Source organism: Protomyctophum parallelum (genome assembly GCF_964188405.1).
Source record: "Protomyctophum parallelum genome assembly, chromosome: 4".
Lineage (NCBI taxonomy): Eukaryota > Metazoa > Chordata > Actinopteri > Myctophiformes > Myctophidae > Protomyctophum > Protomyctophum parallelum.
In genome coordinates this window covers 2,183,385-2,199,548 of record NC_139700.1, presented here as the reverse complement: position 1 = coordinate 2,199,548, position 16,164 = coordinate 2,183,385, and the positions used below count along the sequence as shown (strand labels likewise).

At 42.6% G+C, this 16,164-nt stretch overlaps 3 protein-coding genes across 7 annotated transcripts in view; 2 read left to right on the top strand and 1 right to left on the bottom strand.

The window, feature by feature from the left end:
- anln2 (anillin, actin binding protein 2) overlaps positions 1-16,164 on the bottom strand; it is a 304,484-nt gene that overhangs the window by 269,484 nt on the left and 18,836 nt on the right. Inside the window, exon 1 of one of the 2 annotated variants that reach the window (XM_083762517.1) lies at positions 274-281. The exons of the other annotated variant lie outside the window; for it this stretch is intronic. The gene's annotated coding sequence lies outside the window, so the exon portion shown is untranslated. Of the gene's footprint in view, positions 1-273; positions 282-16,164 lie in introns of those variants that run through there. 2 annotated transcript variants of the gene reach the window in all.
- chst6 (carbohydrate sulfotransferase 6) lies at positions 1,882-8,467 on the top strand. Of its 4 annotated transcripts, none has more exons than XM_083763797.1 (4): positions 1,882-2,074; positions 3,983-4,237; positions 6,148-7,965; positions 8,170-8,467. In XM_083763797.1, the coding sequence occupies exons 2-3, from the start codon at positions 4,045-4,047 to the stop codon at positions 7,482-7,484; spliced, it is 1,530 nt and encodes a 509-aa protein (XP_083619923.1). In that variant the 5' UTR covers positions 1,882-2,074; positions 3,983-4,044; the 3' UTR covers positions 7,485-7,965; positions 8,170-8,467. The 4 variants fall into 4 exon arrangements, with proteins under 4 accessions (XP_083619923.1, XP_083619924.1, XP_083619926.1 ...); XM_083763798.1 differs by having other exon boundaries at positions 6,143-7,965; XM_083763800.1 differs by lacking the exon at positions 3,983-4,237.
- On the top strand, positions 13,173-14,600 carry exosc6 (exosome component 6). The gene is made up of 2 exons (XM_083764127.1): positions 13,173-13,549; positions 13,959-14,600. Exons 1-2 carry the CDS (start codon positions 13,269-13,271, stop codon positions 14,506-14,508), a joined length of 831 nt encoding a protein of 276 aa, XP_083620253.1. The 5' UTR covers positions 13,173-13,268; the 3' UTR covers positions 14,509-14,600.

The window sequence follows — 16,164 nt, the reverse complement described above, 5'->3', positions numbered from 1 at the left end:
CATTTCACATATACATTGAGGTATTTCTGTCACAATACATTTGCACATGTGACATTTATAAATATTAGGAGCAGTGGGCAAGTGCCATTAATAGAGTGCCCAGGGAGCAGTTAGGGGTTAAGTTTCTTGCTCAGGGACACTTGGACACATAGACCGGAACTGGGACCTTTTGTTTCCCAGGCGACCTCTCTATACTCATTCAGCTATATGCCTGAGCCTGACCAATGCCCATATTCAGCTGTGACCGCCAATACAGCATACATGGTCATTTACCTTGTTAATATGTGACTGATTTAAAAACAACTTAGAACCACGTGTACTCTGGTTAAACAATATAATAGGCACTCTCCTCAAATTCAGAAAGTAGTTGGCAGATATTGTTCAGTAATTTAAGAAAAACTAACTTTTGCAATTCAGAGTATACAGGTGCGAAGAACTATTGAAAAGGTGTTTTTTTCACACTTGACTACTGTGTGGGAATTATTTGTTTCTGATTTGAAAAAGGAAAATATTGCAGGTCAACAGGCAACCTACTTTAAATATTGTGGACATAACAGTGGTTTGGATGACATCCAGCTATAGGGAAATGGATGGCAAGTTAATAGATGGGAGTTACTCAATGCTCATATTGGATTGATATTCATTGAGTGTGACGTACGCCCAGGGTGTACTTGCTATTCACTTGTGCAATGACACAAAAAGCTGTTTTCTTTTCTCCAGTTCTGGACCAGTACCAGTGAATTAGCTCATTTCAGTACATTTCAGCCAGACTGTTTAGTAAACGGTCACACCCTGTCTCCACTGAAAGCCACGCCACTGTCAATAGGACTACAATTCTCAATAGAATTTCAACAAAATGAGATATAGGCAACGCAACCACTTTGTGATTGACTGAATACTTTTAACAGTTTGCAAATAGTACTGTGATGTGATTATACAATGGTGCTAAAAGGATAACACAAAAAGCCCTGAGGGCAATTGTTTCCATGCGCATAACTGTGTTCCCAACTCAGTAGGCTGCCTACACCATGACAATGTCATCATCCACTGGTCTCCTCTCTGCTGATTCACCCAAGCCTTCACCAGACCAGTCTCAGTGGATTTAACTGCCTAAGGCAGTAAACGCAGGATATGATCTGTGTGCCATTCAGGAACCAGGTGCATCCTACCAACCAGAAAAAATATGCTTAAGTAAACTTAACTATTTGATACTGGAACCAAAACAACAAAAAAAGAATACATAGCCTATTGAATATGCACATTCAAATTTCAATAGGCTATGTATATTATTATATTTTTTTGTAAGAAGTAGTTTTCCATTGCATTTAGCCTTTGATCATGTAGAGTAGACCTATTGTTCACATAATACATTCTAGGTCACTAGGTGTATTTTTGTTTACATAGTCTCTGGGCTATTAAAGTATTGTTTCCTTAAAAACAAACCAAAACTAAAGAATTCTCGACATGGATGGCTATATGACTGCAGTAAGCCTAAGGCATGATTCATAGTATAATTACGCTACACTAATACCATATTGCATTGTTTCTCAGGACAAAATAGAAAGTGATTTATAATTAACACCTGTAATAATGTTATAGTGTATTTCTCTTATGTGTGTGGCTGTGGCTACACAACCACACTAATAAGGAACTTGCCAGTTGCCACAAGCGATGGACGTGTCAGATCATGTCATAAACATAAACTGTTATCAATCTTTGTGCGTAAACGCAGCGCGTCCTTTTACGCAATCCATTTGAGTCTCCTTTGCTTTCAACCTTTCTTCCCTGCTGGGGCATTTGGCTGAGAAACGCCTCGGGACAGGTCCCGCCTGCCGAAGTGCCACCCCTCCGTTTCTTTCACCCGTGCTGCTGTCCCCCGCCCATCCCACTGCCAGCCACTATACCGATGGCCACGTCTTAAAAAAAAGTCCTCTTTGTACACAAACGGACACTGGAGAGTGGAGATAGCGGACGGTTCTGTCGGGAGGATTCACCTCAAGTGATCCCCACTAAGGGATTTTGAAGAGTTTTCCATTGGATATGTGGTCTGTCGCCAGGCAACACCGGCGTTAAGGTAAGACCGTAGGCTTCCAACGAAATAACACAGAAGCTGCAAACAGAGTGGCACTGTGGCCAGCCATCCACTGAGCCAAGACTAAAGACTTTTTCTTTAGGCTACTTTCATGGGGACTTTTGGCTTACGTTTCCTTTCCGATGGACCCGATGAAGAACCGAACTCACGTGTGCCATTACAGAGAAATTCATTTCTTGTTTGGATTCATAGGCTAGGTGTTTTTTTAATAGGCACGTTTACATGAAACTTATATAAATGTAAACGACTAGCGATTAATTGAATGGGGGGGGGGGGGGGGGGGGGGGTCGCTGGGGCAACGACAATGGAAAGCCAGAATGGGAGAGAAATGCTGTTTACATATTTGCGATTCTCCCACTATTATAGTGAAAATCCACTCGATACAGTAGCTATTTTGCCGAATTAATTACTTGACAGCCTACTAATTAATAAAAAATGGCACAAACGAACGAATAAAATAAGCCGGTTAATAGGCCAAATGGTGCATTCACGACTTTCACGTTGACTCTGCATAATGCGAGGAAACAAACATACTGTGTCTAGTAGTCAGATGTGTCTATAGTAGGACTAGTCTATTCCTCGGACGGAGACTTTGTTAAATGTCTACCTAAGTTTACTCTACAGAAACACAAGTTGAAAGTGTTGCATTTCCCTTATATCCCACCAAAGGCATACCTTTGTCTCGATATTGTCATATTCACTTATTATATATTTTAATTCAACACAGACTTTTTTTTAGATTTGGTTGTGGTGCAATAAATATATTACTCTGCTATGATAAACAACCTTTAATGTTCCTCTTGCAGGACGAGACAGAACAGATGGATACAAAATAGAATCTTTTGGCTGGGCAATTTAAGCTACTTCAGAGACCAGTGTTGCCAATAATCCAACCCACCTCCAAAAACAAGCCAAATCTCGCATGAGAAATAAAGCCAAATCTCACCTCGAAAAACAAGCCCAATAATATGCCATAATGCCATATATTCCCCCCAAAAATAGATTAGATGCATAGGCTATATCATTCTATTTACTATGTAGTTCTATAATAATGTATGTTCTGGTTATTTATTATAACATTACTGTAGAAAACCCCACCACTATAGCTGAGAGGGGGGTGGAGCAGGTTGCCTTGTTGCTGGTGGGTGGGTCCACCAATTGGCACACCAGGGGACTATATAGGCCAACTAGAAGCCATGCTGGTAGCAACTCTGTGCCTATATTGATCTTTCAATTACACACATACATTAGCCAGGGCTTAATAGAGACACCAGACCGATTCTGTCACTCAATGGGACCCCTCCCCCCCCTAACCCTATGGGGAATTATAGTATATTTTATATGTTGGCTTGATCGATTTGCCAAAGAAGCCACAGTGTTTTTAAAACAAGCCCAAAAACCTCAACCCACACTCACCATTGGTCCCCAAAGTGCCCCCCCAAGTCTAGAAGAAAACAAGACAAAAGTTGCGGGACATATAAGCCATTTGGCAACACTGCTGCAGAGGCAGATAATGTATAACAGAAGACAGGGAGAAGAGGAGAGAGAGAGAGAGAGTGTGAGAGAGAATGACAGTGGGTGAGAATGAGAGAGGATGTGTGAAGAGGTGAGAAGAGGCTATATGGACAAAGAACAGGAAACGGCAGAGAGAAACAGAGGGAGAGCTGCCATGATGTTTGTTGTGTATGTTGTAGATGTCCTGAGGGCTGGAGAAGGTAAGGCGGCCCTGTTAGGACTTGCTCAATAAGCAGCCGGATTAAGGCATGCGCTCATGGATCACCTCAGCAGTGATCTATTCTCAATAGAAGGCTCTAGGTACAGTTGGCGCGCATATAATCCTTCACAGTGTAACTTTCTTTTCTTTTTAACTTTCTGTCCCTCTGGCTGTAGGCTTTGTGTTGCTTTCACTCATCCATCTATCTACTCAATTCAATTCAAATAGCTTTATTGGCATGACAAAACATATGTTTATATTGCAAAGCAAAAAAAAAAGGACCAATACAATCAACAAACAATACAACAATACAAACAAAACGAGTGAAGTGAGCGGTGCTCACTGTGTGGGGGTCCCCGCAACATCCAGACCCCCAGGAACGTGCCCAAGGGGCCGGCCCGGTTCCGGCGAGCCTTCCCGTGTCCAAAACGGTAAAGAAATGACAGAGTTACCGTGTTGCAGCCTTCTGTGCTCGGACATACAGACACAGGGACAGACACAGCCAGGACATACACACATTGCTACGCAATGGAGCGGTTAGGCACCGCTCAAAAAGAGGTACCTATATGTACATATAGGGGTTTGTCTAATAATAGCTGCGTTTTTATAGTGCAATGCATGTTATGTGCAATAGGCCGGGGTGGTTTGTGCAATTAACAGGAGGAGCGCGACTTCGCCCTCAGGGCGTCTTACTGCTATATATTTTAGTGATTTGATGCACTGATCGGTTGTTGGCACTTTTAATTTAGTTGTATGTGTTACAATAACAATAAAGATCTATCTATTGACCAGCCTTCTGCTATACGCATGCATACATTTTCGATCCTATTGTCTCTATATAAGATCTTTGTTTAATTTCCACACCTATAAAGTTATTCAGAATTCTCTACACTTCCTGAGATTCTTGACACACGTTATACACAAGTCCACACTCGGGTTTCGACTCAGATTTGAACCTGTTTATTGTCTCCACCAGGCCGAAGGCATGGGGGGAGAGTATGTTTTGCACTCCGTCCGTCCGTGTGTCCGTCCGTGTGTGTGTCCGTGAGCAGCTAATCTCGGCCACCGTTAACCCGGTCGATGCCAAATTTTGCACACACACTCCCTGGATGCCAACGATGAACCTCTGCCCCAAACTTTCCAGAACGGCCTGTTATAGCGCCACCAGGAGGCCGCTTTGTGCAAAACAAGTTTTTGCACAGTACACCTACAGATTTTGTCCAAACATCACGCAAATTGGTATACAGTCTCTCTAGAGCCATTCAACGAAACCGGTCTTTCAGATTTCTCAGACTCCATCCTGATTGGTTAAGATTGGCTTCCAAAGTTCACAGGAGTGCTCAGTTTCAAACAAAATGCTGCAAATCATCAACACATCGCGTGATTTCCGTGAAATTGTGCACGCACATTCCCACTAGGCCGAGGACGAAATGCCACATGAACAATTTCAACTCAGCCTCAAGGTGGCGCTATAACTGCCCGAAAAGTGTTTTTACCTCTAACTGCACGGATCTGTGGATAATTTACTTTTGTTGCCCTTTTATCCAACCACCAGATGAAGGCAAGCTGCAATGTCCTACATTCCTATCCTGGTGGAGACCTGTGCCCAGAAGGGCACTTTTTCTAGTTTACATTTGTTTTTTATTATATTGTTGTGCAAGATATTGCCACATCAACTTGAATCATTGAATCAATTTGTTCTCTTACTGTCTCCCTCACTCTCTGTCTCTCTCTCACACACACAAAATACACAGTGGACTGCTCCCCCTCCTCAGACTTACAGTTCTTACAGTCATTCCAGATGTTGAGTGTCCACATATGGCTATACATTATGTCAGTTACCATGCAGTACAGCGTGTTCCCTTGCTCCTTTTCCTTCCTGTTAAAACACTATTCTAATGTCTAGGACTGCTGATTTTTACTGAGTTGCTAATGCAATTCAGTAAATAGTTGATTGTATTGTTCTACAATACAATAGCAACTTGCTGTTGTATTGTCTCAATTCAGCACATGGTGTGAATGTTACTTTGTGTTTGTGGTGATTCATGCATACTGCATGATTAGATCATTCACAATGTCATGTGTTACCTTTTGACCCAAACTTCATCTTTGCAAATTTGTAATCCCCTGTGATCACAAATAAATACATTACATCGCATAAAGGGTCGGTCTCTAGACTAGACTGATCTGGTCATGGAACTGCACATCTATAGGGGTACTGCAAGAACATTTCAGGAACACACATGTTAGTTATTTAACATATACCCCTCCCTCCATCCCTTACCTCCCACCCTCCTTCTTTCTAATGCTAAACCCTTATACATTTTGTGCCGCAGAGCAGATACACAGCTCCAGAGGGGGAGAGAGAGAGAGAGAGAGAAGAACCAAGGAGGAATCCATCCAGCCCAAGCACCAACAGCTGTGAGAGCTCACACCCACAGATACCACAGAGCCAGAGGGATTGACACTGCGAGCATCATGCCTCGCTGCAGACTGGGCCCTCCCACCGTGGTTGTCCTGGTGATCCTGCAGGGAGCGGCCGTAGTGCTGCTCTTCGGATGGTACGTTCAGCTCAGTCCCTGTGGCCCCGTGCCTCCCCAGGGCAAGGTCCATGTACTGCTGCTATCCTCATGGCGATCAGGCTCCTCTTTCTTGGGCCAGGTGTTCAGCCAGCATCCGTCGGTCTTCTATCTGATGGAGCCTGGCTGGCACGTGTGGACCACGCTGCAGAAGCCCGGCGCCCGGGCCCTCCGGATGGCGGTGCGGGACCTCATACGGAGCGTGTTTCAGTGTGACCTCTCCACAATGGAGGCGTATATGCCGGAGCTGCATAACATGTCCACCTTGTTCATGTGGAGCCACAGCCGCGCTCTGTGCTCTCCGCCGGCCTGCTCTCTCACGCCGCGGCCCCAGTTCAGCAACGAGACGGAGTGCCGCAAGCGGTGCAGTTCCAGGGGGCTGCAGGCAGCGGTCAGCGCCTGTCACACCTACAGCCACGTGGTGCTGAAAGAGGTGCGTTTCCTCGAGCTGGAGTCGCTCTATCCGCTCCTCCAAGACCCCACGCTGGACCTCCGAATCATTCACTTGGTGAGGGACCCGCGCGCCGTGGTCCGGTCAAGAGAGCAGTCGGCCAAAGCCTTCATGAAAGACAACGCCATTGTCCTGGAACAGGGGGGCACCGCCGTGGCGGACACGCAGTACCGCGTCATGCAGGAGATATGCCGCAGCCACGTGCGTATCCACGAGAGGGCCACCTTGAAACCCCCAGAGTTCCTGAAGGGTCGTTACAAGATGGTGCGCTATGAGGACATGGTGCAGGATCCGCTGACGGAGATCAAGACCATGTATAAGTTTGTCGGTCTGGAAATGACCGAGCCGCTGCAGGATTGGATCTATAAGGTGACGCACGGGAAAGGCAAAGGCACCAAGAAAGAGGCGTTTGAAATCACGTCGCGGAACGCTGCCGATGTCTCGCAGGCGTGGCGTTCCACACTGGCCCACGACAAGGTCAAACGGATCCAGGAAGTGTGTAAGGGCGCTATGTCGTTGCTAGGGTACAGGACCGTTGACAATGACAAAGAACAGAAGAGACTTGACATGGAACTTCTGGAACCCAGGGAACAATATCACTTCAGTTGGCTCCCTTCCAAAACCCAAGAACAAACCAATAATAATTAGCACAAAACGGATCACTTTTTTATACCACAAAGAGCAGAGTATTATTTGTCTACAGAATGAAGTCTATAGATTAGAATAATTATATTTTATAAAATTGATGAAAATGATAATATTTTGTCATGATGTCCAGATTACATAGTGAAATAGTGAAATTCTCAGTGTCACTTTTAACACTCTCTATGAACATTAACACAGGAGGACCCAATTTGAGCGTCTGTGTGACTGTGCGTCTGTGGCTCAGGAGGTAGAGCAGGTCGTCCAATGATCCATGGGTCGGCGGTGCGATTCCCGGCTCCTCCTGTCTACATGTCGAAGTGTCCTTGGGCAAGACACTGAACCCCAAATTGCTCCTGATGTGCTGGTTGGTACCTTGCATGGCTTCTGCAGCAATCGGTGTATGAATGGGTGAATGTAATGCACAATCTATGTAAAGCGCCTTGGATAAAGGCGCTATATAAATGCACCATTTACCATTTTGAGTGTGTAATCTGGTCTGCTTAATACAACACTGATCCGTCCTGAAAGGGCAGAAATGTGAGGAGAGTGTTGCTGACTGCTGTCCGCCTTGGTTTTGTTCTGGAATCCGTGCATAACTTATACAGAATGCAGCCCTCTGGATTATGTTGGTGCAATGAATAATGACAGCTCTGAAATGTGTTTCAAATACTTAGCCTATAACAACTAGTGTTTCAAAAATGACACAAATCTCATGGTGACGGAATGCCTCAGCCCTGTACCACAAGCGGATACTCCTGATTGAAAAACAATTCAAAACAAACCTGGATGGATTGGTCACACATAACAGATCAAAGCAGTTGTCACTGGTTTAACCACTGACCAGTGGTTTAACCACCTAAGCTCGTTGTATGACAAATAGCAAAAATTGGCGATCTACAAGCTACAAGGTTCTATATTAGATTTTCTTTACGTGTTTTTATGTTGGTTATGAAACAACAATATGGATTTACTACATATTGAGAACAGAAGCATAGGGACATTTGTTCTGGATTCCAAGTCATCCCTGTATGTACTGTGAAGTCTACATATTGGTTATCATCATCTGATACTCATATCCCATGTATGATTGACAAATGTAATGTGAATTCAGTGCATTCATATTTATCATTTAAACATGTAATTTGTTGTGTCACAACCACCTAGCCCCACAAGGAATAGGCCTTTCATGTGGAGAGGGGAGTCTCAAGCCGGTATTGTCTGAGGCTGAGAGTGAATGAATAATGTTATGGATCTATCTTGGGAGGTTAGGAAGCGGTGCTACACAGTTGGCTCTGGCGTGCTATGTTGGCTTTCAATCTACAAAACAAACAACTCGATAATACGGTTTAAAATGCCAATTGATCCTACTGTTAGGCATTTTTAACATAGTCATTCATTAGCTATAGTAACTTTGTAATCCTGCCTAGTTCTCTTTATTTCTCTTTTTCTTTACTGGGTTTCTTTGATTATTGCACACAAACTAAATCAATATCCAGCTGTATTACACAACAAGTGTTTATGGTTTGAAGGGTATGGGAAGTCTACATTTAGGCAGTAGTATAATCTTAAATCACATTGATTTACAATTTGCAGATACTGTAGATGTTTTAAGAGCCAGATTAAACTGGAAAATGATTTTGCAAATGGCCCGTTGACTTTGGTTCCTTCATGTATAAAGATAATTTATATCAAGGCTTACCTATAATTTGTAGGTCTTTGATTGATTGAATACTTTATTAACAAAGTGCACACAAACATTACAGCAGGTACAGTGAGGGCTTGTTTCCAATGTGGTATTGTATGTATTTGATTCATAAATAATACATTTTTTATTTAACACATGATCAGAAATAGCCTAAGTCTAGCCTTTTTTAGAAATAGATCCTCTTCGGCCAACAATTCAGGACTGGTTCTGAAGAAAGCAAGAGGTTTCTCATTGAGACACGACCATGACATTTTAAATTCTAGCTTGTTGTTTTCTTCAACAGTCGCTTGTTTTATTAACATGTATGTTCCTGCATGGTACTTGACATATTATGGTACTGTGATATTCAGCATGTGGAACACTGTGCATGTCAAGTATATTATTCTGTGTGCGTGCACTGCACATATTGACAAAGTGGTTTGTGGAGTTGAATTTTACATTAGAGTCTGTCTCATGGTGCATATTAATATGCATGTAGTAGGTACGCTTATACCCATAGATGACGATTATTATTATCGTAGTTCAAGGCACAGAGAGGAAATACATGTTGACACAGCATTATTGTGTCACATGCTTAATAGCAGTGTTAAAAAATATATAGGCTGTATATGTTTGGGATTACCTTGTTTACCCCATATTCAGGCCATCATAATGTGATTGGGAGTTATAATATATCTATATCCACGTGTATATAACCCACTCTCACTCGGACAAATCAGTATAGCAATTTGTCATTCACACTGCCTTAAAACATTGCCCTTCTGTGACATAATGCATGACATATACACAAGGGTGATGAGATTGACTTCTACATTCTTCTTACATCTCATGTTATCTTTTATTCTTTGTACCGTTGCATGAAAAAATGCATCACAAAATAGTTTTCCTGAAAGACACTATTTTGTGTTTAAGATTAATCAAGAATTGCAAATCGGTGGGAAACCGATGAGGATTGTGTCATGTTACTGCACTAGTGACGTCTACTGGTTGGTGACGGTGCCTGCATGTATTCATGAGTTTCAAGTCCTATACCTCCCATGTTGGAGACCAACATAGGTGTTTCATGTTGTTCCTGCATTGAATTAATTGATTGATAATTTTATTAGACAATAAAATGCAAACAGTACATGCTATAGTAAAGCACGTTTGGTCCAAAAGGACAGCACCGAAGAAAGACCTTGCAGTCTTGTTTCCAATCGGGTCCCATGCATTCATTCACATGCAATAACAATAATGACAAAAATGAAACACTTGTGTTGGTCCCCAACATGGCAGGTGTAGGACTACATTTGGGAAGTTAGGGAAGGTGGCATAGCCCAGAGTTTGGCAGTGACAAGGGCTGCAGTACATGGGTGAGTTCTCAAAGTCTAAATTGGGGAGTAGCCACAGAGACGGGTGTCAATTTGTCCCTATATACACAATTGTTTTAAGTCCTTGATCCTGATACTAAATGAAAAGAACGATGATTTGTAGCTGTTGTGCTGTTTTCATCAGACATTCCATAATGAAGTTGAACTTGCACATAACTTGCTACTTTGATCATAGTCAAAGTGCTATTTCTTACATTTTAAATTATTTTTTAAGTTATTTCAAATGAATTTCCAATTGTCTGTATTGGGTTTACCAAACAAATGTTAGTGTTAAAGCAGCCCTATTTAACCTTTATCTATGAATAAAATGTATTTTTGTCCAATCTGTATGGTAGAGTATACAATATAACTCATACAATTGAGTTGGTTGTATTTTGTCTCCCTGTTCTTCTAATGAGACATTTAGATGGTGTCAAAGGTCATGTCTCACCTTGACACAGGATCTGACACCAATTTTGACCTGATGGTCAAGGTTCAATTCATCCCCTGAGCAAGTATAGGCAGGCTCTAGCTCAATGGTAAAACGTTCTATAGCACTTGTGCAGTAAAACCAGGTTCAAATCCAGGGTATAAGAGGAAAGTTACATAGTGCTGCTTTAATGTTTGTTTCACTTGCTTAATTGTCAATGGAATGCTTTTGGACAATTGCCAAGTGCCTGAACAGCTAATAGCTATATCTCCACATAATGTGAATAATATATGAAGCATCCTCTATTGTGTTTGTGTATCATTCTTGCTGTTCTTGGGCATAGAGAGATCACTTTTACATAATGTCCTGTGATCATTTACTGACAATTTCATAATTTGTTTCTCACCTAAACTTGAAAATAAAACTAGTAGGCATGAATATGCACAGAGAAATTACAGTGTTAGGGCCTTAATGCCTTACAATAGATTTAGCTGACAGATCAGACTGTTATTTGTCTAACTGTTTGTTTTAGAATAAGACAGAGATTACAAGTATGTGACGTTTTTTCTTCTTTCTTTTTAGTAATGATGACTGCAATACATTTTGGCTTGTGTCCTCGTCTTTTGCATTATTATTGCCCTCATTAGTGACTTTGGTTGTTCTGTCCATTTTTTCCCATACTGGTTGCATTTAGCTCTTGCACTTGACTTTGGGATGGATAACTATGGGTTGGTCTCTTGAGATTAAACTCTTTCAAGAGAGACCTGGCCAAGAAATCGGCAATAAAAGACAAAAAGATTCATCATAGGCCTATTGTAAATGATATAGGCATAGGCAAATATCTGAGATTTAAGGTCTTGTGACTTGGGCTACTTAACTTTCATTCAAATCATGTACCCTACATGTTCTTCCATAACTTTAACCTTTGCTTTAAAATACCTTTGGCATAGCCACAAACAATAGACAGGAAAGTAGGCAGCCTGCAGTTCAATACAAGGTCTGCTAAGATTTAAACCCATAAAAGCCTATGCCTTGTTTCTATTGGAGTCCTTCATACTCAATTAATCGAAATATTTAATATTTAGCAAAAACACACCTCAGAAGGCTAGTGACAGGTGCGTAGGGCAATGGAGCATACATTAAAAAGGGTATCTTTGAGAAACGTCGACCTAATAAAGAGCAACATTTTGGCAAGTGTCTGACAGTGTGTGGGACCTTTTCTTTGTTTTTCAAAGATACACTTTTTATCGAAACATTTAATATGAAATATATAGTAGGCTACTAAAAACATCATATAAACAGTTATCCAAATAATAATATTTACAGTAAAGTGGAAGGGGCGCTTTAACGGTTTACTGGGGCCAGATTAGATTTTGCAGCCACCCATAAGTGCTGTTGCGTTTTTGAAGTAGAGTAGGGATTCACATTGCTTTACGATTGTTGGTAGCCTATAGGCCTTCCACATTTTTGAGTGGTGCAACCACTGCTATAGACAGCTATGTGTGTGGCTGTGTCCCTGGGTCTGACTGTCCCTGTGTCCCTGGCTGTGTCTGAGCACGAAAATAGCGTTATAGCGTTTGTTCACCACCAAGTGTCACTGTTGCACAGCCTAACACACAGACACACAAAGGCCAGGGAGGAGGGCTTGTACAGTACAATTTACAATTTAGGCATTTAGCAGACGCTCTTGATCCAGAGCGACTTACAATTAGCAAAAACAAAACCATGTCAGACATCACATATATAAAAAAGTAGTTATCATGAATCGTGTATAAACTAAGAACGTAACAGTGGATGTCAACTATACATACAAACTATACTACAGTACTGTACAGTACAGTACAGTACAGCACCACTCACTTCAGACGGGTCTGATTTTTTGTGCCATAGGAGAAGTAACCACCATGAGTGCCTTAATTGTGATATCACACAGAGGGATTTCAGATTGATTGACTGGATACTTTATGCTCTGCTGATGAAGGCTCATATAGCCAAATTTGCCGAAACGCGTAAGCGTTGATGGGAATGTGAGCACTTTGTCCGCCATTTATTGAAGTATTGTACCTTTTTGACACATTTATAGATAGTATCCAGCAGGTGGCAGTGCACACGTGCCTGCTACTATCTACACTAGACACAAGTGGCGGAACTATTTCGCTTTGTGCTGTTTCTCATCGGGACACATTCGGCAGTGGACCATCTATCAGTGTTGAGTGTTGCCATGTCTGCTTAACAGCATAGCACGCGGAATCGCCGATCTCTGAAGAATTATTATTATTACAACTTCAAACTACAGTACCACGATGCCGACTGACACTAAAAGAGTGCGGGGACCAGAGGTGTCCATGAGCCTTTCCCTCTTTCGTCCCAAGCCCGTGATAACGTCGTCCGCCGCAGATGGTAAGACGACGGACGGCAGACAGCGCGATCAGGTTGATGTGCGACCCGTGTTCGTGCGCTGTGGGCTGATCAGCCAAGCCAAAGGATCCGCGTACATTGAAGCTGGAAACACCAAACTAATGTGCTGCGTGTATGGCCCACGAGAGATGGAACGCAAAGATGAGACTGATATGAAGTGTGGGAGGTAGGTTGATCATGTGATGATAATGCATGTGCGTAGCCGTAGCCAGTGGTGGAAAAAGTACTCGCATGTTACTCAAGTAAGTAAGTATCGAGAGAGAGAGCGAGCGAGTGTATTTTCCGGCAGCAGCATCTGCTGCTTCTGGGGAGATATCAATACAATCTAGAAATACTCTGAAAGTCTGGAATTCAAATTTTAGTACAACATATTGGTATCAAAATGTACTTTAAAGCGGTGGTTCCCAAAGTGGGGTCCCCCAGGGGCCCTTGAGGGTGGTCCCCGAGCAGAGCAGCCGAGAACCAGGTCGTACGTTTTGACGTGCGCGTGTCATTGACGTGTCATTTGTTAACCTTCACCAAACAGATAGATTTTGTAACTATATCTTGTCTGTTCTTTCTCTGTTTCCATCTAGGTTGATGACTGATATGCGGTTCGCTCCCTTCTCCTGCCCTGAGAGGGGCTCTTGGATACAGGGGAGCGAGGAGAAAGGCCTCTCACTGATGCTGCTCGAGAGTCTGCAGCCGGCCGTGTGTCTCCACAAATACCCCCGGTCGCAGATCGAGGTCAACGTGATGGTTCTGGAGAACAACGGTTCGGCCCTGGCCCACGCCATCACCTGCGCTTCCCTCGCCCTGGCGGACGCAGGGATCGAAATGTACGACCTGGTTCTCGGCTGCTCCATCCGGCAGGACGGCGCGTCTTACGCCATCGATCCCGCCTACCTGGACGAAACCGGCTGCAGTTCGAGCAGCGCTGATGAAAACCAAGGCAGTCTGACCGTTGCGTTCCTCCCCAGTTTGAATCAGATATCCGGGCTACAGTCGGACGGGGAAATGAGGGAGGAGACGGTGACGGCGGGAGTTCGGACCTGCATCGAGGGATGCTACAAACTGTACCCTGTCATCCAACAGGCTTTGGCCAAAGCCGTGCGGAGGGAAGCCCCACCACCGTCAGAAAGCTGAGACTGACTGACGGGACGTTCTCATCTTGCCTCTTGTAGCAGAATGTTTTTTGTGTCTACCGTATAAAAATGTTACATGAATACTGATGCATTTTTTTTTTACTGTAATAAATTACTGTAAATAATTCATACAAATTATGTGCTTGACTCATGTCAGTGATGTGGTCAATGTTTTGCTGATCTGTGGAAATGAACAGTTAAATATGAAATAATAAAAAACAAATAACCCTCATTTAACAAGCTGATTCAGACATCAAAGCAGTTTTCCTCAGATCTCAGGATCTGATCAACCCGTTTACAACTTAAGCATACTAATAACATTTTTTACATTAACTAGACAGGTGATAACCAGTTTACAACTTAAGCATACTAATAATATTTTTTACATTAACTAGACAGGTGCCCGGCTGTAGAGCACAGTCGATAACGATGGAAGTTGGTGATCCCTGCACGGGTACCCGGCTATGCAATACGTGTTGTACCCGTTTCACCCATCTGTCTTATATATGGAGATTTCTCTATAGACAAAAAAGGTATCTTTCCTTCAAGTTCTATACTGCTTAATTAAATACTGTGTAAATTGCATTATTGCAAAGAAAAAAGGGAATACAAGGCAGTCCGTCTTTGGTGAAAAAATATTCATATAATTTATTGATGAGCAAGGCAAATAAAAATCACACCCGTGTGAAGTGAGAGGTGCTAATATATTAAAGTCTAACTCATGTTGATTAGGTGATGTAATGGCGATGTAACACAAACATTAACGCCATTAACAATAAAGAGACAATATGACGTAATGAGGCACATGACATACATTTGCCCTTCATTGTCAATGGCGTTTACAAAACAAACATTGAACAAAAGACAAACATTAAACCTGTATGGGCTAGCGCCCCTCAAAAAACGACCTACGCGTTTTCGACCAAAAGGTCTTCGTCAGGGTCATGGAGATTTCTCTATCTGTTTGTGTCCCTTTATTCCTATACTTATACAGTATAGTATACTGTATATGGAGTTCTGTGTCAGGCATGCCCAAATATGAAGTATTGTGATGTGAGAACAGGCCATCTCCATATATGGAGATATAAAGGTGATCAGGGCCCGGGCAGAGGTTTTTGTGGCGGTTCTGGACAACCGTGGGTCCGACCGACTCGACACCGGGCACTGCACTCCCTGCGGGGGTGTGGAACGAGTGTGTCGAATTTGAAGTCGGTGGACCGAACGGTTCTCGAGTCACGTGGATTACAGACGTGCAGCATTTATAGATAGATGTCAGACAAAATAAATATTTGTGAAAACTGATTTTTAATGTAAAGTATATGGCATGTTTCACTTTCATGACTTTCACATCGGCATGGTATTGCATAAATGACGTACGGAAATACATTTGGACAGTAGTATATGCAAAATGATTATTTGTTTACAAATAGTGCTGCTTAGTTATAATTGTGTACGATAATGCTTTCCCCATCTTAGTGATAATGCGAATAGAGACAGTGCAAAAAAGTTTAAAGTCCAGACTCCAGGATCACCACTTCAGGCACACAACTGAAGTGGCTAATCCCTACACAGACGTTTACACATCACCTAACCCAGTGGTTCCGAAATCTTTTAGCCCGTGACCCAAAAGAGAAATTAGTCATCCGTCCGGAAAATA

What these genes read in the sequence shown, in the direction of transcription:
- chst6 (XM_083763797.1), top strand. Translation starts at nt 4,045, where the DNA reads ATGACAAAACATATGTTTATATTGCAAAGCAAAAAAAAAAGGACCAAT. An exon ending in GCCTTCCCGTGTCCAAAACG is followed by an intron (nt 4,238 to 6,147) that starts GTAAAGAAATGA and finishes GCCGCAGAGCAG; the next exon opens with ATACACAGCTCCAGAGGGGG.
- exosc6 (XM_083764127.1), top strand. Translation starts at nt 13,269, where the DNA reads ATGCCGACTGACACTAAAAGAGTGCGGGGACCAGAGGTGTCCATGAGC. An exon ending in ACTGATATGAAGTGTGGGAG is followed by an intron (nt 13,550 to 13,958) that starts GTAGGTTGATCA and finishes GTTTCCATCTAG; the next exon opens with GTTGATGACTGATATGCGGT.